The 25,878-nt window shown below is 36.0% G+C and overlaps 1 protein-coding gene across 1 annotated transcript in view; it reads left to right on the top strand.

Annotated features, from left to right (window-relative positions):
* SNTG2 (syntrophin gamma 2) overlaps nucleotides 1-13,805 on the top strand; it is a 234,876-nt gene extending 221,071 nt beyond the window's left edge. The window contains exons 15-17 of the mRNA XM_071547809.1: nucleotides 1,232-1,324; nucleotides 5,385-5,495; nucleotides 13,674-13,805. Of these exons, the coding sequence (XP_071403910.1) occupies nucleotides 1,232-1,324; nucleotides 5,385-5,495; nucleotides 13,674-13,805 (336 nt within the window). The remainder of the gene's footprint in view (nucleotides 1-1,231; nucleotides 1,325-5,384; nucleotides 5,496-13,673) is intronic.
* The last annotated feature ends 12,073 nt before the right edge of the window (nucleotides 13,806-25,878 follow it).

The following is a 25,878-nucleotide window of genomic DNA, read 5'->3' as shown; positions in this document are numbered from 1 at the left end:
AACATTGGAATGAGGAAACCTTTACAATCATGCAGAAGTTTTGGATTATACTACAAATCTTTAAAAAAGTATTTAAAATTTCAACTTAAGCATGGTTATTAATACTTTCAGTCTCTTCTAGGCCATTCTTGTCCAGTTTTAGGTTTGTGGTTTTTTTAATATAAAGAAGCTACCCAGATACAAAATTTTTGTGTCAACAAATGTTTAAGCATGAAGAAATTCTGAGGTTTATGAAACAGCAATGAGAGTGAAGTAATGCTTCCTTGGAAGATTTTGTAAGGCACAAGAGTATAATCTTGAAAATGGTAAGGTGAGGCAAGGAAATCCTGTGGACAGAATCAGGTCTCTAGTCAGGCTGGAGGCAATGGGCTTTTTGCTATTATCTGTCAATGGTGAGCTCATTCATGTTACATCAGCAGCAGAAGCTTTTTCACGTCTTTTCAGAATTTGTTATATACCTATGACAGTAAGCCTTAAAAAGACATGGAAAGAGTTAATTGACTTTTTATTGTAAAGCTGATTTGGAAGTTTAAACTGAACTTCTGGGATTTTTTAATAAAATAGATATTTTTCTTCTAACCTGTAAAAAGATCATGGAATTGGCATATATATAGCACAGTCTAGCAAGTATCAGTGCTAACCGAGGAGTGACACCTATTAGTTCTCCTTATTAAATTACATTAACTAACATTAACATATTGCTGTGCTGGCATATCACCAGAGTTTACAAATGAAACTATGTTGTAAAACAGAAAGATTGTCTACAAACTTTAAATCAGATGGAGAGGTCAAGTAGACAGAATGCTTTTTCATAATTAGATTGCAGTAACTAAACATTTAGGCACCGTTGCCTGCACATTTCCTGGAAGTGATGTTAGAAGTCAGTAATAGCTCAAGTCTAAGCAGTTTGCCAAACATTTGGAATAGTCAGATTTGGCTTTGTTTGTCCTGTGTTGCATTTTTTAAGATATGATTTACAAGAATATGATATTTATTTCGTAGAAGAGTGACTTGAAATATAGAAGACCTCCAGTTAATATCAAGCTGACAGATCTCATACTGATTTATGGTCAGAAGTTTTTGTCAATTTTCAAACATAGCAATATAAAGCAGTACCAGTGTTGCCAGTTGAGTGTCATTCCACACACAAAAACCCCTCTGCATAAAGTATTTTTAGTATGGTAAATTACAATGACGATTTATCTCTTAAAAATCATATTTTTCTTTCCAGTCTAAAACATATATGTGCAGTTGGCAAGGGGATACCCTGTGTTTCACAATCGACTTTGCTCTGGGATTTACCTGTTTTGACAGCAAAACAAAGGTAAAAGAAAAGGAAAATATAACTTAGTATTATTTTTACTATTATTGAAGTTATCAATTATTGCTTGGTTTTCTGCTGATGTCCAATATTTATTCTTCAAATGTATTCTATTTATTTATTTAGCAATACTGAAATGTAGTCAGTCTGGGACTTGAAAGGGGAAATTAAAATTGTGCCTTAGCATGTAAAGATAAATTTTGGAGAAAGATATAATAAAATAATTTCCTTTTCAAGTAATAAAAGCAAAAGAATGTTATATTTAGCAGAGAAATCGGTTTGTTGTAATGAAGAAACTTCAAGATTAGTTAAAATTACAAGTCATGAAAGAAATGAGATGTCACCTGATTCTGTTTGTTTTGAAGTTACTGATAAAAAATAAGATTAATTATTCTTCTATCATAAGAAATGTAGGCCATGTCTTAAATAAACAGAACAAGGGCAAATGTATTTCAAAGTCAGAATCTAAAAGATTAAATTAACTTATCTTGCAAAACAATGGCTATACAGAAAGTGCCAGCAGGGCATGGTTTATGATACATGCCAAGCTCCATGTTCTGTTTATAATGCTACTGTTTTATATATAATTTAGTGATAATTTAAATTATTCTAAATGTGTTTTAGCATTTGTGTGACAGTAGAAGTAAAAATACATACAAAAATGTTTCTTCATTAATGGAACTGTGCAGTAGAAGCTCTGTCCTCTCAAATGTGCTCTTCAACTCCTAACTGAAAGGCTTTTTCAAGTATATGTTTAAGAAATTAGTTCAGTCATTCTGAGTTGAGGGAAGACACTGCATTTTGAAATATTCGCACAGGATCTAGTTTTTGCCTGTTGGTATTTTGTGGGTTTGGGGCCAAAATGCACAAGTCTATTGAAATATTTGTGCAGAGAAATAATGATCCAGATTGCATGAAAATTTAGACTAATTGCATTAAGTGTTCTATCCTATGAAGTAACATGAGATTTCAGGAAGTACATTTGCATAGACTTCCCTGCCTCAGGTAATACTGCATTGTGAAATCATGCTCCTTGCTCAGTTATACACATTTTGCATGTAGCCACAAATTAACTATAGAAAGTAATCTCTCTATAGATTCTATAGAAAGTGGGGGTTTATATTTTGTTTAGGTTTTTTTTTATGTGAAGACTACTTGCATGTACTCCCATCATTGAAATTATAAACTTATTCTATTGATAGGACTTTGTGCCACAGTGCCTACCTTCAGTAATGATGATGAAGATAATTTAGATGAACCTTTATTGCTTGTCTAAGGAGAAATACAGAATACTGTCAGATAGAATGTTAAACTTTAAAAATTCTGAAGAGGTTGAGTCCATTTATTTTTCATCTGTGGGAGAGATGAACATGTCCTCTGCATCCTCAAGCCTGGTGAAGCAGTAATGGGTGACTTCTGCAGTTCATCTGGGTTTTGTCACCTGTAGTTGACTGTGTTTCCTCATATGCATAGCTATTCCAGAATATTTCCTGCCAACACAGAAAAGATTAAAGTGGTCAAGCAATTAACAGTTCATTAGGGACATAGCAATTTTACTGAAAAATCTGTTTTTTCTTCAAGATAATGAAAAAATTAAGGTCTTCTATTGATGCAAGGAATGCTCTTACACCACAGCAGGTGTTCATACAGGATAATTAAAATAAAGACCAGTCCCCTGTCTGCTTTATGACTCTAAACTTAGATCTCAAATTTTGGGGCACTAGCTCATGTACTAATTGAAAAACATTCTTTTATTCTTTTTTATAATATAAAAAGGGCCTTCTTATCACAGATGCTGAAATAAAAAGCACAAGAACTTTTGCTTTGGAATGTGGTGGATTGACTCTGGCTTCCTCCTGAGCTGGGCAGAGGAGAGGAATTAGAACAAAAGGCTTGTGGGTCAAGAAAAGGGCAGAGAGAAATCACTCACTGCTTACCATCATGAGCAAAACAGACCCCACCTGAGGAAATTGCTTTACTTTATTACCAATCTAATTGGATTATGCTAATTAAAAATAAAAATCTAATTTTAAAACACCTTCCTCCCACCTCTCCCTCCTTCCCAGGCTTAAATTTATTCTTTATGTCCTCCCCTACAGCAGCACAGGCAGATCAGGAATGGGGCCAGCAGTCAGTTCATCACATGTTGTCTCTACCATTCCTCCCTCTTCTCCTGCTCTAGTGTGAGGTCCTCCTTGAGGGGCAGTCTTCCACAAACATCTCCAACATGAGTCCTTCCCACACGCTGCAGTTCCTCACGCACTGCTCCAGTGTGTGTCCCTCCCATGGAGTGGAGTCAGGAAGGAGCAGGACCTCCTGCCCCTCCTGCATCACTGACTTTGCTGTCTGCAGGCTTGTTTCTCTTACACATACTCACTCCTTTCTCCAGCACATGAAATATAACTCTTTTAGAAAACTTTTCTAGAAGAGTTTTGGTGGATTCCTAAACTTGTCTGAAAGAATTAACTTTTTTCCTTCATGTTCTGTTTCTGGATCATTGTGGGCTTGACTCCTTCAGCAATTATCATTTTGGGGCAATCACAAAGATACATTTGTAGTCTGCAGCTGCTTTATATCACATTGTAGAGATTCTTTTTCACTTTGTTGGCTTGGCTGGTTCATCTTCCCCATCCTGTGCCTCCAGCTGCTCATCTAAGATAAAGGGATCCCAAAGCGTGCATTTTCTTCCACCTTCCAGAACTATCTACTTCTCTTCTTTCCCACTCAATGTCAACCATTGAGAGAGATGATAACTCCAGCAATGCCTATTATTGCTAAATTGTTCCTAAGTTCTTGCTTTATCTCCACCTTAGCAGTTATATTGCATAGCAAACCTTCGTTCCTGTTTAGAGCCAAACTCATTTAAGCTTTGAACACTTTTCAGGTGGTGTAATGAGGCCCTCTGGACCCAGTTAAAATCTGTTCATGAATGTAGAGTTTAAGCACCATCACAGTGCTGTAGGATAGTTGGATTTTCCTTCATCTGTTGCATTTCTCTATGAAGCCAGTGACATTTATGTCTACAGGGAACCATTAGATAGTTTTTTATTTCTAGTGCATTCCCTTTTAAACTATGTGTAGGGTTCTGAAGACCTGGTCTACTAAAAATATACTTTGAGCAAAGGCAGATTGGAAAATGAAACGTAGCAAACTGTTTTACATGTGTGCTTTTGAAATAGCCTTCCAAGTATTTAAATTAAGTTTCCTCAGCAATATCCAGGGACTGAATCACATTTCAACATTTGCAGAGAATTTTCATTAAGATTATAGGCATTAAAGGAAACATCAGCAGGAAGTCTGGATGCAAGTTGTTGTCCTGTGTTTTTTTAAAATATACATTTTCAGGTGATTGGTAGAAAACATTCAGATAAATATGCAAAGTTATCTTGGTTTCAAAAATAATTTCTCAATATTTTTAAAAAGGTATCTCAATAAATATTAAAGTGTATCTATCAATCTAGGATTTGCCAACACTAGTAAGATGCCATGCACAAACTTGTAGGAGACCAAGAATCCTAGAACTCATGTGGCTTACAAACTGCTATATAACGTAGAGTACATCTTTGTTCTGAGACTACATTCAGTAATAATATTTTTGCATTTCTATAGTTATTTGAGGATTTCAAACCGTGTTACACACACCAGTAAATTTAGCTTTGCAAGATCTGTGTAAGACACTATTATCCACGTTATGCAGAGAAGCAAGCTGAAATATGGAAAATCAAGATATGGCATAGAATTGTGTTCATAGTGCAACTGATACAAATATTTTCATGAATATTTATGGAATTAAGCTTTTGCCCTGGATCTTGATATTATGTAGGAAGTTGAAATATTTAAGCTTCAGAGAATTTCTAAATAGTTGTTTAATCAGTGAATACTAATAATGCATCTTTTCCTTTCTGATGGGATACAGAACTGTTAATTTTAATTTCTCCTCAAAGAGACTGTTATCATGTACTTTATTTACTGCCCTAATGCTTTATCTTAACACATAAACATTGCTCATCAATCTGTAGTTCTAGGTAAAAACAAGGTTCTTAATAAATTTCTGTTTCTTTAGAATGTACTGTGGAGGTTTAAATTCTCTCAACTTAAAGGCTCTTCAGATGATGGGAAAACAAGAGTAAAGCTGCTTTTTCAGAATCTAGACACCAAACAAATTGAGACAAAGGTAAGAAACATCTCCTTTCTCAGTTTAGTAAAACATGAAATAAAATTACTGTTGAGGCATCAGAAATTCCATTTACTCCTGCACATACATATGTTGAACACTTCACAGTTTTATAATTTTTTTTCTATTCTTTCGAACTCCACAGTAAACACAAGTGATGGAGTACATATATATTTGTTGCACTGTTTGTACAAGGCTGTTATTAAGTTGTGCTATGCTGGTATTTTACTCCTTCAGAAAGATAATTTCTGTGAATTTATTCCGTCAACTTATAGTAGATGTAATATCTAAGAACTGCATTTAAAAGAGATAAAGGAAAAATAAAACTATATAAATGCTAAATGAATTTTTAAGCTCCTAGGTAAGTGTATAAGTTTTAAACACTTATATGGTTAAGGTTCACTAAAATATATAAAGGATTTTGTAACATTTATTAGCTTAAAAAGGGGAATATTCTTGCAAAAGGCCAAGCTGAAATATATTGGTTCTATTGTGAATTAAGAGCATTCAATGCTTTGCACTATCTGAAACATCTGAGACAATCAGTCACAACTATAGATGCGATATTAGTAGTATCTAGTAGTATCTTTTTTTTCTTTTTTTCCTTCAGCAATTATCAAATAAAATTGTGAAACTTAGAATTCAGTTTCCCAGCTAATCATCCGCAGTTTCCCATTCAGGACTGTAGTCAGCTGGAGGTCTGGCTGTAATGCCAAAACCTGCACTGCCTCTGCCCTGTGAGCCCATGCTTGCTGCTAAATAAATAATTATAGATTTATCAATCATGTAATTTTTAAAAGGAGGAGAACTTTAGTGTGTTATGACAGAGAAGAGGAAGGTAAGAGTGAGTTTCCACCGAGCTTTGGTGGACAAGATCCAATGACAAGAACAGAAAAGTATCTGAAGACCTATGAAAATCCTCAAATACTCTTACCTGGAGTTGTACAGGGTAAAGTAACTTATAAAATGCTATTTTCTCTATACTGACCATACATAAAAGTGATATGTTCTCTAACCTTCTAATGTTTAAAAAAAGTTGTAAGGAGAAAATCCCTAACTTTCCTTATATATCATAAAGTTACAGCAAATGCTGTATGTCTTTCTTTATTCATCTGCCCTAGTAAATTATTCAGGGTTTCATGAGCAAGCTTAACCTGAGTTGTCTCTTGGCTCTCCTGTAAAAGATATTATAATATTTATTACAAAAGGTACAATACTATAATAATTTGTTTATAGTAGCAGGCCATATTCACTTCATTTCTTACAGTACTCCTTGGAGACAGAAAAGGGCTGCTGTCCCCATTTTATAAGCGATCATCTGTTTCAGAGAGCTTATGTAACTTGTTTCAGGTCAGACAGGAAGACTGAACTGGTGCAAAAACTATAAGTGAATCTCTGTGTAATGAAACATTAGATAATCCATGTACGTGTTTAGCCAAAGGCTGCAATTCCATTACTTGTAGTGCAATTCTATGACTTTGATACCGGATCCTTCCTCTCCTCTTTCTGTTGTGGTAAACAATCTGATTTTTCAAATTTTACTTCATTTTTATTCTTGTGCTCACCTAAATTGTTTTTATTTTTTTTTATTTTCCTCTTTATATAGAAAAAATATGTAAATTTTAGCACTTTTATGAAAATTTGATTATCTGTAAAATTAGTATAAAAATTACTCCATATGGTAATTTTGCAGCAAATTTGGTTCAGGAGGCAGATCTTTTAAAACATTAAAAATTACTATTTTACATAGCTTTAATGGAAACATCTTGTAATTGGCAAAGTTTTCATTAATATTTGTGAGGTACCATGAAAGTATCAGATGAAAATTTAAATGTGATTGGTTCATACAGAATTATAAGGAACTATGTAACTAAATATATATATGTGTGTGTGTGATATAAACGTTGGAAGATCCCAGAAAAAGCTTATTAAAGGCCAGAGACTGATACTAAGTGGCTGAGATTTATTTGTAATTCAGTGATTATTTATTTTACCAGTGCCTCTGCACAGTGCAGTGTACCCACTAGGATTTCACATGAAATGGTACTGGGACACAGCTATGCAGCCTCTCCCCTTCAGATAACTGCTATATATATTCAAGTGTATGCCCACCACCTAAATGGTATGATTTCTTAAGACTTCAGAGTTCCAGGCTGCTTGGAAAATACCCAACACTAATACCCATAGTCCAGTACAGTATCTACCTCTGCTTATTGCACTGAGAGAGATTACATAGAGCCAGATGGTGCTATGTGGTGAAATGCAGCCAATAATGAGAAACAAAAATGTCATCAAATAATAGAAGTTTGATTTTTCCTGAGTAAAATGAGCCACTATGTATAAAATAAAGCTTGATGCAGATGATTTATGTTCCCTTGGCAGAAAACAGTAGAGTTAAGGTTGTACAAGAATTTTCTAGATTATATCTAATTTTATATGCTTATAAATTCTTGGGTGAAAAAAATCTCATTTGGGAATTCTGTTTTTGTATCTTAGTTACTGTCTAGAGATGATGTTTCTTCTATAAATTTTAAGCCAAGTCATTCTTCCTTTCCACTTCAGTTTTAGGTGAACAGTACATTATTCCATTTAAAAAGTTCTCTGTTCAAAGGAGATAATAAGACCAAGATTCCTGTCATTTGTTTCTCAGGTTCTTGATAATCCCTACAATTTTTTCTCATAGCCTCCCGCTTCAGTACTTCCCTGAAATTACCCTGCTTTTAATGCTGAGAAATTGCAAGTAATCTCAATAACAGTAGGTATTATTTACCCTGAATTTTAAAGGTTATTAAAAACAAAAGAATATATTAAGATTAATACTTCCAGGTTTGTATTGATGCTTTATCTCCCTTAGCTAAACTGTAGCTACCTGATGACAAGACTTTTTTTTCACAAGTATATTTTAGTTAAGCATTTCCCTTTTCTTCTCATCTCACTTAGTCTCAAATATATATTGAAGAAAGAAAGATTAGAAACATTTGTGTCAATGGAATGTTGTGAGCCATATTGAAGCTTCATCTAGATGTTGCTGGTCTCATAAACTTCATGTCTGTTACATGGATAAGAGCCCTGGATAAGAGCCCTGCATATTTAACTGGGCACATTCAACTTCTTTTCTTCACTGACTTCAATTTTTAATTAGACTGCAGTAGTTTTGCAGAAAATCCTTTGCAGTAAATCCTATTCTCTGAAAGGATATTTATTCTGTATTTATTTCATATTAGTCCTCTTGAGTGATGTGGCAAATAAGGAGAGTGCAAGCAAAGCTCTCTCTTTAGTATAACATTAATCTCTATCATCTATAAACTATAATGTAGCACTCATGCCCTTCTGTATTTTTATTAACATGAGTCTTTTGTTACTTAAGTCTGGTTGTTTACAATTGAACAATGTGAGATCTTGAAAAACATTTGCAACATAATGGTAGATAAGAGTTAAGATTCTGCCTGTGTGATGGTATTGAACAGTCTGATTGCTGTTGGAAATTTATTTTAATATTTGCTGGAATGAGTGAATTCAGCTGGCTGCTGTTAGACAAACATCTCTAGAACAACTTTTCAAATTAGTTTCTTGTGCATTAGCAGTCTGCATCTGCCAATGTGACATTTAAGTGTTTCAGATTCAGCAGTAGATAGTGGCATTTGAAATCACTCCAGCTGTAAGTGAAAATCTGTCTGATTCTTCCAGATCCCTGTAGAACACTGTCAAAGAACTTAGGTACAATTGAGAGAGAGGGAGAGAATAGCAGTTATCTGGCACTGAATGTTGGCATCACAGATCTGGTTCTTAGACTTGCAGGGTAAGAACAACATTTTAGCTTATCCATCTGCTCTTGGTGCAAATGACAGTCACAAAGAGGAAGCCAATAAAAGTTCGTAGCTGAAAAAGAGGACAATTTATCTTTTTGTGTTTCTAACAATCTTAACAAGCTGTGCAATATTAACACATTTATTCTTCTTATCCATGATGTGGCAATGAAGCCCTGGTATACTTGCTGAGGTATAAAACTTAGAGTTTTGGTTTCCATTGTGACTTCCATGTTGTCTGGCTAAAACCTGGTTATTTTTATCTGTTTTTTTGTTTGGTTTTGTTTGTTTGTTTGTTTTGGAGGGGGTTTTGTTGGGGGGGTTTTGTTTGGTCTTTGTTTTGGTTGGTTGGTTGGTTTTGTTTCAGTTTTTTTAGTTTTGGGGGTTTTTTTTACTAAAACTTATTATAATTTCAAGCTGATAGGAAAAAAAAGGCTGAAGAATACAGTGGTAATAGTTGTGCTCTTGTCAACAGCTAATAAACACAGAGGGTTACCAATATCCTTAAGGAAGTTATGAAATGCACAGGGCATAATAACACTATCTGTCAGTGTCTCCATTATTTGCCATTTATGTGATCCAGGGTCATGTCTTGTTCAAATAGTGATTCAACAGCTCTCGGAAGTAATCAATAAAATTGTGTTCATGGTAATAATGCAACAGGCTTGTCAAGCTCTTTATGATATGTAATAAATCCAGCTCTCCTAGGTGGGTGGATGAAACAAGACTATATATTTTTCTTCCTTGACTGTGCACACACAGAGATGGAGGTCAGTGCAATGTGCTCATTTTTTATATTTTCAGTACCAGCAGGAAGTTTTGCAATGTTGTCCTCCCACTCCTTTAATTCAATCTATTCTGTTCTTCTCTGGGTGTCTTTCTTTTTTGTGCTTAATTCACTTATTACAGTACATACACTAAACTGAAATAGCTTTGGTTATTGAAATATTAGACATGCACAGATTCTTCTAAATAAGTGACAATCTTAGTTAAAGGAAAAAGCAGCAATCACAGATAAGGCCAGCAAGCGTAAGGATAGTTTTAGATGATATAGAGCAAATAGAATAATCAGTTACTCATCTGCCTGGCTGAGTACAGGAAGAAATGTTACCTTAAAAAGAAATAAACTACCAGAGCAATGTATTTGTTTGGAAGAAGTGTAGTTCTTTTCCAGAAAAAATTCACATTACATTCTAATCTTGAAGAGGCCAAATTTCCACCCTTATATTTAAGGGCATTTAAGATAATATCTTACTAAGAGATATATTGTGTCCCTGTCCTCCCATCATGCAATATTTATATTTTCCCAAGTCGGAAAGCCATCACTATCTTTTACTAAATCTGTATTTTCAAACTAACCCCTAGTCCTTTTCCCTTTCCCTGTGTAATCTACATGCGAGCTACATCCACCACCAGAACACCAGTTCTCTGAGCAACCTGCACAAATCCCTACCCCAGCTTCTGCTTTGCAGCCAGCGCAGACCTCAATCAAACATCCTTTGAACACAGAGCACCACAGCCTTACCCCAGTTGTGGTGTCCTGGATCAAATACTACTGCGTTAAGGTGCATTTCTGGAAGCTTCTGGTGCACAAGGCCTCAGGTGAACCCCACCTCTCTGATACCACCATAGCGGACCACATCTAACTGAGCCATTCAAGACAACACCTCCAGATCTCTGCTCCTGTTTTAGGATCCAAGATGATCGTTCACCCCCACACATAAACGAGTGAAGACACGAGAGACAATAAGAGGAGCAGATCAGCTGGTAAACTGCAGGAGGAGTGCTCCTATGCTGCACATTAGCTTTTCAGCTCTGTAACAACTTTCAAAATTAGCACCACTCTTGAAAATAATCCCTACCTGAGGGTCCTGCAGAAAATACTGTTGTTGTCATGTGAAACATAAGTTTAGCAATATTGATAGTCTTCCAGCTCTATGTAGATTATACCTTCTAGAAATAAGAGCATACTAGTGTTTGAAAAGTCATCCACAACACATTAGACAACCCCACTCAGATACGCAGGAGGGGCTGTTGCTGTTTGTTCCATGCTCTGAACTGTAGTAGAAACAAAGAGGATTCTGCAGTAGGGACCCTGGAAAGGACTGACTTACAGTGATGAGATATTCCCTCTTTGCTCTCTTCTTATCCCAAAGCTCTCCAAATAATGTTGTTAGAGCAGTCTGAAAACCTGCCTGCATTAGGTTAACTCTGTTTCCTTATCTCCATAAACATTTATAGATTAGAGGTTCATGAAAGCACAGTGGAGAAATGGAAAGCTCTGTGAAGGGCTCTTTTCTCTTGGCTTGCTTGGCTGCATTCGATCAGTATCTTGAATGTCAGAACCTGAGGTGAAATTATAGGGTAATTTCAGTTGATTTTGGAGCAACTCTAAGCGTAATGTGAGTGGCCTTATAATTTTGCATTTATTGATTTTGAAGATGGAAATTCAGGAGATGTAAAGCTTTTACTTGAGCTGAGAACTGATATATCGAGGCCTGTATTATTTCATATTAAGTTGTATTTCATTAATAATCCTGAGTGTGTACATCGTTTCAGTTTTGCAAAACTTAGAAAATGAAATTTAAATAATTTTTTTAAATGGTTGTAGCTGCAGCTCCCTTCACTATCAAAAATTTCTGGTTATGCTCCAAACAGGGTCACAAAATCATGTCCCACAAATACTACTGAAAAATTTAAGTCATTCATTAGTAGGAGGACTGCTTGGGCCTAGTAAATGCATGGCCTTGGATAGCAAAATGGTGTGATGGTGAGCTTTTCTGGAACAGTAAGCTTGGATTTAAAATATTCTGTTTGGGGCAATTTTGCTTAGAAGATACCATAAAATTCTGCAATTAAAAAAAGCATAAGTCCAGTGCTCCACTTTTTGTTTAAAGACAAGCATATGGAGTGTGTCTCTATAAACTACTATGTAGCCAACATATTGTTGAAAAGTCTTCTGCCCAAACCAAAACTATCCCAAATGTCCCCACAATACCAGCTGCAGACTTACACATAGCAGTATCACATAAATTGAACATGTTTTTTACATTATATTTCGTGTCATTGTGTCAGGCTATCAGTCTATTACTGTTATAAAAAGTCAAGAGAATCTGAGAACTGGTTAGCAGTAATTCTGCCTTTCTTTGTGAATTAGGGCATGTGAATTTTGTAGCTAGCCATATTTCTCTCTACAGAGTAGAGTGTGACTTTACCTTATCTTCCACCTTGCCTCTGGCCTCACATCTCTCCTCTAGAGAATGACAAAGTATGTGTTCTCCTCATTCTTCCCAGCTCTTTGGTACTGCATCATCCTCAAACAGCCTTAACTTGTCAAATACTTTACTAATGTTCACCAAGGCGACATGCCAGGTCCTACACTTGGATCACAACAACCCCATGCAGACCTACAGGCCTGGGGCGAAGTGGTTGGAAAACTGCTTGGTGGAAAAGAACCTGGGAGTGCTGGTCAACAGCAGCAGAACATGAGCGAGCAGTGTGCCCAGGTTGCCAAGAAGGGCAGTTGCATCCTGGCCTGTATCAGAAATAGTGAGTCCAGAAGGACTAGAGAAGTGATTGTCCCACTGTACTTGGCACTGATGAGGCCACAGCTCAAATCCTGTTTTCATTTTTGGGTCCCTCACTACAAGAAAGACATTGAGGTGCTGGAGTGTCCAGAGAAGGGCAGCAGAGCTGGTGAAGGGTCTGAAACCTAAGTCTGATGAGGAGGAACTGAGAGAGCTGGTATTGTTTAGCCTGGAGAAAAGGAGGCTCAGGGAAGATCTTATCATGCTCTACAACTACCTGAAACAGGTTACAAGTGATAGCATGAAAGGAAACAGCCTCAGTAGTGCCAGGGGAAGTTTAGATTGGATATTAGAGAAAATTTCTTCACCAAAAGGGTTGTCAAGATTTGGAACAGGTTGTGACTGAGTGATTGAGTCATCAGCCCTGGAGGTATTGAAAAGACGTGTAGATATGGTACTTAGGGATGTGGTGTAGTGTTGGACTTGGCAATGCTGGGTTGATGGTTGGACTAAATTATCTTAAAGGTCTTTTTGAACCTATATGATTCTATGTAGCATTATTTGAATGTTCTTGCAAGTTGACTGTTTTCATTGTCCAAGCTGAGTAAAATGTAAACAAAATAGCACAAAATGAAAACTAAATTGACATGCAGCTCTGCAAGTGAACATTTTTAGCTTTTATTCTTAATGGTTTTAACTTTACAGTTCCCCATAAAGATTTGATTTTCATGTTAAGTCTATTGTTTTTTGCTGACTAGTCTGTTCTGTATTCATGTAAAATGTTTATAAACCTGAATACGAATTCATATTTTCTCTTCTCTTTTTTCTCTTACTTGTTCTTTCAGGAACTTGAATTTCAGGATCTGACGGCAGTTTTACACTGTATTCACTCTTTTATAGCAGCAAAAGTGGCATCTGTGGATCCAGTATTTATAGACAGTCAGAGTGTTGCAAGAAAATATATGTACAGTAACTGATACTAGATTATATGTTGTGACTATGGAAAATAAATTATTTTCTTAAAGAAAGTAGTTATCTCATTCACAATATTGCAACTTTGTGATTTTATAAGGAGCCTATAGTTGTGTTATCTGTAATGTTAAGAATTTTCACTATCTGATAAATATTTTCAATCTATGAGTTAACAAATACTAAGTCAAACTGAATCAGTTTGTCATCTTTAGCATTAATCTAAAATTCTAAGTGAATATTCATGCTGTAATATTTGTAGTGTCATTCTGATTTTTATTCTCATGGTTGTACATACCCCCCTTATTAGATACGAATATGGAGTAATATTTGAAAAGTATGTGTCCAAAATTTAGCCTCTAAGTCTCTTTTGAAAAGGGCTGGGCACACAGACAATTTCTACTGTCTTCACTGTAGAAAAGAAGCAATTATTGATGACATTGAAGGAATTGAACTTTTATCTTGTTTCTATATGTTTGCAAATTACAGTTCCACAGTTGGGTTCTTTCGAGGCAAAACACTAAATGCACTCTTTCAGATCTAGGAAAATACTTAAGCACATGCTTGCCTCTAAGCATATTAAGTAGCCCCAGTGTATGCACAAGGTATGTACTTGTATGTACTCAATTAAGTACCATGGTAGTTTAACTGTGAAGAGCTTTAGACTCAACTAAGAAGTCTGACTATAGGCACTCAGTTTTAGAAAACTTGCCATAGGGTTTTCTTATTTATTAATGAAGGTTCCATGACCATTTTTTCATTCATAGATGCCTTGATGCAATCCTTTGGCATGACACTCTGTATGCTTGAGAACAAATTCGTTAATAAAATGTTTGTTTTCAAGAAAGATGTTTCCAGTATAGGATGAAAGTAACAAACCTTAAAGATATTTCTGAGCCATCTACCTTTTCTTTCCTACAGTTCTAACCTTGACTTATATGCAAGCAAAGTGGATTTTGTCCTTGCTAAGGAAATAATAGGGTTTTACTTTCAACATTTTCCTAACCCTCCATCTGAAATCATCTTCTTATATGCACAGATAATTCTTCTTGCTTTTGAATAATTATATAAAAGGAAGACATTTTAATCCAAGGGCATATTCCCTGTAAGTAATACCAAATATTGTGGGTTTCTGTGAAAGAAGTCTGAGTTGTTCTCACATGTAGATTCGAGGCAACATCAGTCAATTACATTTTTTTAAAGAAAATAATAAACAAGTAGAATATCCTAAGTAGATCAAATGGATAAGGAATGAATTCATCAAGGTCCTTCCTAAATTTTATGTGTCTCATGAAGTGTCCTGCTAAAGTAGAACCCTAAAATATCCTAAGGAAAAGAGGTAGCTGCCTTTTAAAGCTTTCAGGTGAGAAGTGTTTTTACATAAATTCAGTGCTTAAGTTTAGTCACCTAAATTCTCTCCTTCAGGTCCTAAGCTGTTCTTGGCAGACTGCAGTGGAGCCTTAGGCACTGACTTTGGATGGATGCTTATCTGTCCATCTAAAGCTTAGGCACAAATAAAATGCCTAATGCAGGTGATATGATCTTACCAGGAGGATTGCTCATTTCTAAGTCTTATCCATAGAGAAATCAATTTGAACAAGAAGGACTCTGCAATTTCAGTGGGTTTTAGTGTTCTGATGTTGTTTCCAAGGAGGAATGGTAACTCCTGTTAAAACAATATTTAACAAGAGTGAGGAGATATTTTTAATAATTTAAAATAAATATTTATATTCATTTTGGTATTTTTACATAAATAATCTCAATTTTATATAAAATGTTTTCAAAAAAAATCAGAAAATTTCATTTCTCAAACATGCATTTATTCAAAAGGTTTCATTTAATTCCCAGGTTTCTATATTATTTTCTGCTTGTATTTACTGGGGTTTTAACATTCATTAAATTATTAACATTAGAATATCTTTTCTACAATTAATTCTCAGTTATTAGCGTGAACAATAATGAATGTCAGAGCATCCAAAGGATGAAGAATTATGGTAGTCCTTCAATTTTGTTTGTTCTGATACTTTCTCATAGACAAAGTTCAACACTAACATGGTAATTACAGTAGAAAAGTGTACCAATACTGAGCTTATGCTACAGCCAGACCTCTAGATTGTTTTAAAAATCCTGTGATTACAAACATATCTTCCTAAATACTTTAATAAAACGTAAAATAAATTATCTTAGTTTATTACATAATCTTTTGGTAATTTAGTTGTGTCATGAAATTTCTAAATTCTTTTAGTCTTTTAATGAGCTATGTTTGCTACTGTTTTTCTAGGACAGTAGTTTTCTTCTGTATGTCCAAATTGATCTCAAGGTATACAAGAGAAAAATTCTTATAATTTCACCCTCCAAATTTTAGTGTTGAATTTTAGAAATAATTCTCAAAACATATTTTTAATGAGGAACCTGCAGATCTTTATTCATTCACTTGCTTTTTCCTTCCTTTCACATTGTGCGGCATTTCCAAGGCAGGGACCAATGGCCAGTCTTCTGAGCAAGCTGCCAGAGCCTGGGAAAAGCTGATGGTCTGCTGGTAGCTCAGCTGTTACATAGGCTGTGTAGGATTTGCACAGCACCTTACATTTCTTTGTCAAAGACTTCATATGTGAAAATGTTGTGTTTCAAATTTGATTGGTTGCTTATGTTCATTTGTCAAACTTTCAACTGTCAGTAAATCATATTATTTTGTCATTGCCTTCAGAGTGTGCATCATGTAACATGCATATGGTTTTCCTGTCGAACTTTTGAATATTTGCACCACTTTTCAGCTCACTAAAGATGTCAAAGTAGAAGAATAGTAGGATTCACGAATGGTATGTAGATCTGCTACTAGCTATGTACCTTCCAGACTCACCCCTCAGGAATCACATGCTGAGGCAGGGGACAGTTGCTTTATGGTGACTGGGCAGCTGGAATGTCAAATATTTGATTACTAATCAGAACTACACACATTTTAATATGCTTTGTTGCATACTGGTTATATACTAAGCTTTATTACTACTTCATTGTCTGTTTATGTACAGGTTTCCTTTATTTTTTCTAGGGAAACAAAGGGATACCAGAATTGAATAAGGGATAAGAGGAGAGAGGCATTTGCTACAGCAGCACCTTAAACATCAGGCTGGAAAAAAGTCATGTAAACAAAGAGTTATAAAATTGGGCACCATCACAAAATCAAGATAGCCCTTTTGTGATTAGAAATTAGTAACAAGAGAATAACCTCTGTAAGTCCAAGTTATCTTTATGCCTTTATTTAAACTCAAAACTTGGTTAAATGGCTAAAAATAATCCCCTTTACAAACATGATTTTGAGAAAATGAGTAATACCATTGATTTAAATCAGAGGAAGTGACTTATAAATTAAGGAGTAGTACAGTATGGACTTAGGCACCAGATTTGAATTATACTGATTTCTTGCATTTTTTGCTCTACAGTGATTAAAATCTGCAGAAAAAATCCTGTGCACAATCCAGCTAAAGTCAGCTCACCTCTGTTCTCATTGCATGGCTTGGTTGTGCTACCCTGTTGAAAACACCAGAGCATTTAATAGAAGGGATGTGGCCAGGCTCTGCCAGATGGCTTCAGGGATAGAAACAGACCCTGACAATTTTAGTTATAAATTTAGATGTTACCAGAGAGTCTCACTGACTTAATCTGACCTATATTATTTGATATTTTCCCCCTCTAATCATAAAGCACAGAATTATAATATTGAGGCTGTGCTGATCCAAAGCTCAAGTTGTAGAAATCTGACTGAATTCTTCTAAGCATAGGATCTTAGGATCTTAGAAAAAGTATTTCAAAGTGATTCCCACCCTTGAGCCAGTAGACCTGAAGCTTAAATAATAATTTTCTGGGGCAGGAGGGCTAAGCTCTTACAAACTTTGCAACCATAAATCTAAAATCCTGTCTTATATCTGAACTATATTAATTCATAACTTCAGAAAAGGCATGACTTTCCCACCAAACTTTTAATGTGTAGTCTGATCTTTGTAGTGGCATAAGCAGCATTTAAAAATTCCTGAATTTCTTTTTATGTACATCTCCATAAATGCTTCTACTGTCAATATTTTATAACACTTCCTGAGTATCTCCTCTATCACAGTGTACAAAGTGAGGTGTGTATAAGACAATGAAATTTTTCTGCTTTTTGTTTACTGCTTTGGTTGATTTTTCATTTAATATAGTTTTTGTGTGTCTTCCAGTAAGTTTTTGAGGGCAGAGAGGGGTAATGTTAGGAAGGAGGCACTTTCCTCCATGCTCTCATGAGAGGCAATGTGGTGATTTCTGTCCCTATTTATAAAGCATGGGAAATGGGGTTAAGCAGCACAAAACTGGAAGCAGGGGAAGGATGGACAGATTGTGCGATCTTCAAAACCTCCTTGACTTAGGTGTGCAAGCTGAAAGCACCTGTCACTCTTCGAAATTCATCTTTCAATGTAGTTCTATTACTTTGAATTGCTATTCATTGAGTTACAGATGCTGAATAGGAAAAGATTGCAAAGAAAAATTTAAAATATATAATGCACTCCTGTATTTTGTTTCTTAATCTATGCTTCAAAAATGTTTAGGTACTTTTCTGTTGAAACATGTACAAAAGCAATTATTTTATGTGAACTAAATGAACTTGTAGTAAATTTATTAAGAAGTGCCAAAGGGATTTGTGTGGCATGTAAGATGAAAATGAAGATCTGTTTTAACCTGGTTCAACCAGAAAAATTGTCAAGTAATATATTTTGATGAAATTTGAACTTATCAAATTCATGGACATGAGCCAAAACCCACTGCTGTTTTAAGTGCCAATGACTTATACAGGACTTAACCTGAAAAAAAAAAAAAAAGGATTTTAAGTAATACACAGGGGAATAGAAATGTTTTTCTTTTCTAATATTCCCTTGGTGCACAGCCGCCTACATTGTCAGTTAAAGGATTTACTCCTGCTGAAAAAACTGCTGACTTTTCAGTAAGGAACCAAACTCAAAACTATTTGGGCTTAAAGTTATAATCTTTTATTTGGAGTGGCTCCCATGGTGCCCTGTACAGGTTGCAGTTATGCAGGTATTCCGACCTCTAGTTTAAATGTGTCACAGAATTTTTTCCAGTGCAAAAGGATGATTTATTGTTCAAGTCTACACATCAGGAGCTGTGAGTGGCAGAACCATTTCAGCTGCATAGATGTCTGGGATTGTGAGACTACCAAGCAGGGCAAGGAAGTTAAATGTGAGAAGAACTTTCTTTTTCTTTCCTGGTTACAAATTATTCTTGGAACATTATTTCTGTTTTATTTCTAGTCTAAGCAGCTGCTAGGTTTTTAAATGTTTCTAAATTCTCAACTGTGATGGAAATGCCATACTCGATGCTTCTTAATGAATTAAGGTAGAAATTAGGTAGCCTGTGTTAATCATCTAATCTCAACTCCATACTGGTGAAAAGAGATCAGCAGTTTCAGGGAGTCCTTTGCTCCCTCCTGCAATTAATGCCTAGAACCAGTGGATTGAATCATATTCTGAGAAGGCATCCTCCTCCACTGACAAGCCTAGATTTTCCTGTACTACCACATAGTTTTTTTGACAGCTCAATTTTCTACTGATGGCATTAATGTCAGATATATATACCAATACAATAAAAAGTAGCAATCATGAGAAATGCTGCAGGATTATGAGAATAAAATAAAACAATCCTGAAGTGAATGGAGTTTAAATCAGAACTTTGTCATCCCCTTTAACTGGCAAAGGGGAGGGAAGAAAAAGCCTTAGCCTGTTTTTTTCCAGCTAGTAGTTACCTGTTGCTTCGTCGAAAATATTTATCAAATGAGGCAGTAGAAATTGTACAAATTCATGGATGAGATCTATGTTCCAGGGGATGCACTGAATCTTGGAACATTATGCTACTCATAAAAAAATTATTAGAGACATTCTACTGTGTCTTTAAGCACTTTGTTCAATTAACATTCAGAACCAAGCTAAATTACTGCCCTACAACATCCATAAGCAAATGAGCAGTGAGCACATAATTAGCTCACTGTTTTCTTTTTCCACAGAAGACAGACAAGTATTCCCGAGCTGAGTGAATATGAATATTTAATTAGTTTTAGGGATAAAACTTTCCCTGTGTTTTAAAGTAGAAATCCTTTACTGAGCCAGTGTGTTTAGTCAGATTATTTTATTTTTGGACAAAACTAGAAAAAAAAATGTTTCTTAAATGTTTCACACTGAGACTTAGAGAATTGCTATATTTTGCATTTGTCTTGTACTCTAACTCTAGTCAATACTATGAAGAATTTTTGGAGTAGTGGTAGTAGTTTTGCCCACTATTAAAAGCACAGTGGCTTCCACAAAAGCCGCAGAACTTACTGGCACGTATTGCATCATGGTGTTTGAGATACATTGGTACTTTCACAGAACTCAGATGGGGAAATGTATGCAGTCAGAGAAAAGTAGGGAACAGTAACCAGCCAAACAGCTGCAGGTCTCAATGTCAAATACATTTCTGGATCTCAGTTCTTTGTGGCAGTCATTTACGTTTTTATCAGCACTTTTAGTATTATTAGAGATTTATTTCTCCTAATCACCAGGTTATTCATAGCAGAATGGAAGGAAAAGTGATTAGATTTGTAATAAAACATATTTGATTTGCCCTTCACCTTCCTTTAGATCAAGGCACTGAGGAGTTTCAGTTAATTCACTCCATAATTTAGGTGAGAATGCATTTATGACATCACCAGATTCTGAGTTCCCAGTCACTTACACAAAGTTCCCAGCCTATCTTTTCTTCCTAGCCCTGCTAATAGTCTCTGAGTTTATTTGCTTGTTCTTTTCCTTTGCACTTTTTTTTTAGAGTTTTACTAAGATCTCAAAATACTCTTAACATTCTTTTATTTCATTACAATATTTGTCATTCTAATTGTATAAAGCTAAGAGCTTCTAATGCCTTTTTTTTGTCACTCTAACCATTTCCATTCCCTCAGTAATTTTTTCATTTCCTTTTAATCTCTTAATAAGTTTCTCACACACTATTTTGTATCCTGTGGAGAAAGATCTGCAATCGCAATCAGCAAATTACCCCAAAAAACCAGTTTCGGAATGCTCATATGAGAAGGATGTAAACAAGATTTCCCTACTTTAAGAACTTTTACTGATTTTCTTCTTGGAAAAACGCTCCAAACTTCAGTCTTGTCTGGTATGTTCTTGTAGGCCCAGCAGTGCAGTACATCTTTTGCCATGCTAATTAGTATATATCCCTCAACAATAAATGCCTTTTTATTAGTAGTAAATCCATTTATATGCCATGATCTGTTATGATTTTACCCAGGCTTTCTGGGGCTTTTTTCTTTATTGGCTTTGCCAATCATCAAGTGATTCTTTGCAGTCAGAAATGCTTAGGTCCCCTACCTTCAAAGAAAATGTTCTCCTAGTTTGACGACTGATATTTTGTTTGGTAACAATACAGGTAAGTAGACAAAGTATAGGTGTTATTTTTTTTAAATTATTTTCAATATACTTTTTAATAAGCACAGTATGTTCTTTACCATCCACAGCTATGCTACTTTCCCAACAAGTTGTAAGTGCCTATATATTAAATTGTGTTTAATAGTGGGCCCTGGTTTTGCCTAATATATGCTAATCATTTTCTTCAATTTTGTTGGTGCATCTTAATATGTGATATAAAAACCCCTTAGATTTATCATATCACTTTCATTATTTAAGGGTCATTTTTCTGAAAGATTATATGTTGTGTTTATTTGTCATAGGTCTTCAAAAAAATCAATCAAACTTCATTCTTTTACAATTAAATTCTCATCTCTTGGTCTGAAAAAATTCAATTGCCTGAAAAATCTCTGTAGTCGTTCTCCAACAATTTGCTTCATTGATGTTCTTTTTTCCTTTTCTTTTTTTCTTTTTTTTTTGACTAAAAGTTAGAAGAAAGTTACAATTTGAATTTTTTAGATGTGCTCTCCATCCTATTCTTATTCTCACATTCCTTTTTAATTTTGACATTCAAAGCACACCCAGAATTATGTCTATGTGCCATGAAAATGTCCCCTCAAAAAACAAAAGTTAAGATTCAAACTGTATGAAATAACCCCACAAGTATGTACATAGGGCAGGTCAGTGTTCGCCATTCTTCAACACCAGAGCCTGGAAATTGCCAGAACTGTGTGCAGAACTACTTTAATTATTTGAACTCCAAATAAAGTTGAAACTGAGGTAATGAGTGTTTCATTAAACACTGCAAACACTAAGAACATTTCTACAGCATAGGAAAGAGGGAATGTCTTGGTATCAAGCATGTGTGGGGGTTTTTTACATTACGATATTTCCTAAACCATATGAACATAAAAACTACCAATTTTTGTCAGACTAAGTTTTGCACCATCATAGAAAAGCCAGGGACCAGTATCAAATATATAGGAAGAAATTTCCCAGAGTGATTTAACTCCTCAAAAATTTTTTGTGCAGACAGATCTTTTCTCTCCACCATTTTCAAGCACCATATACCAGAGGTCTAAAAGCTGAAATCTAGCACCTGACAGTATAACCCAGCACTGTTCACTGTGCCATTTGCAATATGTCTGCAGACTGCCTGTAGGATTTTCCATCAGAGAACAATCTCCAGCTAAAGAACAAGCAGATGATGTCTTTTAAACACTCACAGAAAGGATATGTAGCTATAGACTACAGTAAGGTAGAATTGTAAAATCATAGAATCGTCATGTTTGCAAGAAGTCTTCATCCAGTCCAACTGTCTACCCAGCACTGCCATTGTAAGCCCTAAACCACATCACCCAGCACCAGATCCAGATGACTCTTTTACACCTCCAGAGATGGTGAGTTCACCTCCTCCCTATTCCAATGCCTGAGCACTCTAACAGTGAAATATTTTTTTCTAACGTCTAATCTGAATCTTTCCTGTCTCAGTTTAAGGCCATTTCCTCTTGTCCTCTCACTGCAGGCAGAGTAGAAGAGACCAGTCCCACCCCACTTATAACTTCCTTTCAGATAGTTGCAGAGTGCAATGAAGTCCCCACTGAGCTTCCTCTTCTTGAGACTAAACAAACCCTGCTCCCTCAGCTATTCCTCAGAAGACATGTTTTCCAGACCCTCCACCAGCCTTGTTGCCCTTCACTGGACATGCTGCAGCACCTCAATGTCCTTTTTACAGTGAGAGGCCCAAACCTGAATGCAGTACTCAAGGTGTGGCCTCACCAATGCTGAGCACAGGGTGAAAATCACTTCCTTAGTCAGTCCTACTGGTTACACTATCCTTGATACGGGCCTGGATGCCATTGACCTTCTTGGCCACCTGGGCACACTGCTGGCTCATGTTTGGCTGCCTGTCAACCGACCAGCACTGCCAGGTCCTTTACTGCTGAACAGCTTTCCAGCCACTTCTTCCCAGCCAGTAGCACTGCATGGGATTGTTGTGACTGATCGCAGGACCCAGCACTTCACCTTACTGAATCCCTTGCAGTTGTTCTCAGCCCACTGGTTGAGTCTGTTAAAATGTCTCTGCAGAGCCTTCCTATCCTTCACCAGATAAACATTCCCACCCATTTTGGTGTTGTCTGCCAATTTACTGAAGGTTCACTCAATCCCCGTGTTCAGATCATCAATACTGTTAAACAGGACACCACCAGCGGACCAGCTGCCAACTGGATTTAGCTCCATTCACCACAACTCTCTGGGCCCAGTCATCCAGCCAGTTTTTTACCCATCGAAGAGTCCACCCATCCAAGCTGCATGCTGACAGGTTTTTTAGGAGGATGCTGTGGGAGATGGTGCCAAACTCTTTACTGAAATCTAGGTAATATCCGCAGCCTTTTCCTCATAAAGTGAGTCACTTTGTCATATGAGGAGATAGAGTTGGTCAAGCAAGACCTGCCTTAGGTATGGATAAAACAGTAGTTCCTCTGTGAACTCTAGTTAGTGAGAATTTGGAACAGTGACAATCCAAGCTATTAAATGTCCTCAGGGGTTCCTTCACAGGCAGCTGGAGAAAGACAGTTCCATAAATCAGCTTTCCCCTTGCTATGAACAGATCTTGCTGTGGGAAATAGATCTAGCTTTTCTAGTAGTATGTGTAACTGTGTAACCATCTACTCACTTCAGGCACTCACTTTGAATTCCTAGACCTTCACAGTTGTTTACAGTTAGTTAATAACTGCAGCCAGCTGGGAGTATGTGTAGAGATGATTCCTGTGCCTCCGCTGATGAGTGGAAGATATCATTAAGCTACAATACCTTGATTACCTATGGTTGCTTATCTGTAAACCTATCCTTTGACTTTTCAGGTCAAATAGATTAGCCCCACTAGAAGTGTGCTTCTGTGGTGGATTTGAAATTAAACGAAAAATATAGGAAATTTTCTGCAAAATATTTTTAGTGTGATAACAGCAACTACGTAATTGCATTATGACTAGAAGAAAATAAGCACACTTGATGAACTTGAAAAGTCTAGTAAAATCCATCTTTATGTCTTAAATTCTAATTTCTAATAATATCAAACTAAGCAATTTATTTTGTACTAATGGCAACATAGCTATGCAGTGTAGGAAAGTGATACTTTAAATTGTAATACTGTCACATTTTCAAATGTGAGAGGTCATACAGAGGATCTGACTGTTCAACTGCATCATTGCTTCATGTTTCTGTTTTTAAATGCATGCCTGACTCCAGAGCCACAACCACTTACTCCTGGAAGTTCTGCAACCTGTACATTCCCTATGCTGCAACATCAGAAAGGAAAGATCCACCATTTCTTATATGCGTTTTGTCTCAGATTTTTAAGAGTGAGGAACAATTTTATCTTTAGACCCCGAAGAAAAATGCTTTCCTTCTTTGAATCAAAATTGAAACAAAATGGGGTAAATATTCTTTTCCAACTCAAATTATTTCTATGGTTTATGAAAAGCTGTCTTTAAGGGGGAAAAGCACCCATTTTCACTTATTACAATTTCCTAGTGTTTTCTACATTCCCCCAAGCCTCCATGAGTGAGTCAAATGGGGTTACAAACAGGTTAAAAATGCTAGCAAGCAAGTGTGACTTCAGCCTGTTTTCTATACATACAGGGTAAAACAATAATGTGATTGTCAACTCTTACAAGGAAAAGGAGGATGAATATTAAAAGGGAAACATCTATTACTTTGATTTTTTTTCTTGTGCTTTGCTTTAGTTATCTAAACTTTTGTTGTTGCCTTTTTTTCCTGGTTGAACTGATTTGCCTCCACAAACAAAAGTTTTTCTGATACCCCTAACATGAAAAATAAGCTGAATTTGGAAGAGTAGTTACTGGGATGGATTAACAAAGTAGATTTCTGTGCATCACAACACAACTGTTGTGCATCTGGCAATTCCTCCCAACCAGCAATCAATCTGGCCAAGTCCAGACGGCAGAGACTTGAGGCTCCGGGGTCCAGCATTTGGGGAATTCTCAGCCTGTCGGTTTTCCTGCCACCACGCTTCATTTCAGAACCAGGCCCTAGATTAAAAAGATGTTTCCAAGTTCTTCTATTTAATAACAGCAGAGCTTAAGGGGTAACCAGTCAGGAATGGAGAAATGCCCTCTTTTCATTAAAGTTCCCATATTGCACATCAGGGCAGGTGCAAATTCACTGTCAGGAAGCAGTGAAAATGAGAGGTGTCTGGATCTCCTCTTTCCCTGATCATCTTAGTTCCATATTTACTCCATAATTTTAGCTGTGGTTCCTCAGCTTGTTGATCACCATGATCACCACATCACCCACCACTGTTTCCTCCACCTTGAAAATGGTGCCTGCTCACAACAAAGACCTAGAGTTGGGTTGATTCACTGCCTAGCTTTTGTGCAGTTGTCTCTTCTTTCACCTTGTACAGGCAACAAGCTAATTTAAAGTATATTATAAGAGACAAGTCTACTGAAATGACTTGTCATTTAGTTTCAAACATTTTGTATTTACATAATTATTTTTTTGGTGAGAAAGCAATTAGTGTGATACAATATGTGATCAGGAAAACAAAACATGTATAGTCCATCTCGTAAATGATATTCACAAGGCTATTGTCTGTAGAACACAAAGCTCTGCATGTAAGTGCATA

The sequence above is a fragment of the Pithys albifrons genome, chromosome 2 (assembly GCF_047495875.1).
Source record: "Pithys albifrons albifrons isolate INPA30051 chromosome 2, PitAlb_v1, whole genome shotgun sequence".
NCBI classification, from domain to species: Eukaryota; Metazoa; Chordata; class Aves; order Passeriformes; family Thamnophilidae; genus Pithys; species Pithys albifrons.
The sequence above is the reverse complement of the archived record's forward strand: the minus strand, read 5'-3'. Positions and strand labels throughout refer to the sequence as shown.